Source organism: Tilletiopsis washingtonensis (assembly GCF_003144115.1).
Source record: "Tilletiopsis washingtonensis strain MCA 4186 unplaced genomic scaffold FA09scaffold_24, whole genome shotgun sequence".
Lineage (NCBI taxonomy): Eukaryota > Fungi > Basidiomycota > Exobasidiomycetes > Entylomatales > Tilletiopsis > Tilletiopsis washingtonensis.
In genome coordinates this window covers 197,401-198,440 of record NW_020312021.1, presented here as the reverse complement: position 1 = coordinate 198,440, position 1,040 = coordinate 197,401, and the positions used below count along the sequence as shown (strand labels likewise).

General features: G+C 65.0%; 2 protein-coding genes across 2 annotated transcripts in view; one reads left to right on the top strand and one right to left on the bottom strand.

The window, feature by feature from the left end:
• The window catches only part of FA09DRAFT_363085 (hypothetical protein), a 2,662-nt gene extending 2,088 nt beyond the window's left edge, over nt 1–574 (bottom strand). The window contains exon 1 of the mRNA XM_025745550.1: nt 205–574. Within this exon, the coding sequence (XP_025595449.1) occupies nt 205–523 (319 nt within the window). The 5' untranslated portion in view covers nt 524–574. The remainder of the gene's footprint in view (nt 1–204) is intronic.
• A 144-nt stretch (nt 575–718) lies between these two features.
• FA09DRAFT_341377 (hypothetical protein) lies at nt 719–994 on the top strand (the record flags this gene model as incomplete). The annotated part of the gene is made up of 2 exons (XM_025744441.1): nt 719–723; nt 781–994. Coding segments are annotated over 2 exons (219 nt in total), but the record flags the coding sequence as incomplete, so codon positions are not given.
• Between the last annotated feature and the right edge of the window lie 46 nt (nt 995–1,040).

Here is a 1,040-nt window from a genome sequence, read left to right as displayed (position 1 = left end):
GGGGGGGGCGGCAAAAGAGCGGCAAAGCCTCGCGCCGACGTGGCGCACGAAGGCGCAGGAGGAAGCGCGACCGGCCTGCCCACACGTTCTTCACCCTTGCCCCTCACCCGCAGGAACATGCGCACAAAAGAGGGGGGGGGAGGCGTGTGTGTGTGTGTGTGCTGCCCCTGCTCGCTGCGTCACACACATCCAAACACCACTCACCGCTCTCCTTTCCCACTCCCACTCTCGTGCCCACGCCGACAACATTCTCATTCTGCGTCATGGCTCTGAGTGCCAAAAAGTCATAGCCGCCATAGGTGAGGCGGTATCCGTCGTACTTGATGTTCTGCTCGCGCGCAATGAGGTGGCGCTTGGCCAGCGCGCCCATGAGCTTGTTGATGCCGGCATGGCGCAGCGCCGAGAGCGCGGCGATCGTGCTGGCCGAGACAACCTCGGCGTGCGCTGAGCCAGACTCGACGGCGCGCAGCACGCGGAACTCGTCGGCGGTGAGATAGCGCAGATCGGTGGCGTCGAGCTTCATGGCGCAAGGGAGGGTGAGGGCCGAGAAGGAAGAGGCGAGGTGGAGAAGTGGCAAGGAAGCAAGCGAAGCGCCGCCGCGAGCCAAAAGCTGGAGCGCCGCCCGCCGTCACGTGCCGCCGCCGCCTGGCATCTCGACCGCTGCGCCGCCCGCGCCTGCTTGCCTTGCCACCTCATCCCCCCGCACTCATCGGCCAGCATGAGGTGCGCTGGCCTCTGCTCTTCCCTCGCTGCTTCCCTGCTCACATCTTTCCCACACAGTCAGTATCTCAACACGCCCAAGTCGGAGCTCGAGCCGGAGCAGCTGCGCGCGTTGGAGGAGTACGAGACGAGCCAAGGCCCGCTGTCAGTGCTGCAGCAGAGCGTGCGCAACCACTCGCAGATCTTGATTTCGCTGCGCAACAACCGCAAACTGCTGGCGCGCGTCAAGGCGTTTGATAGACATTCGAACATGGTGCTGGAGAATGTAAAGGAGGTGAGTTTGCGGCGCGCGCGCGTGGAGGAGGGGGGTGACGCCCGGG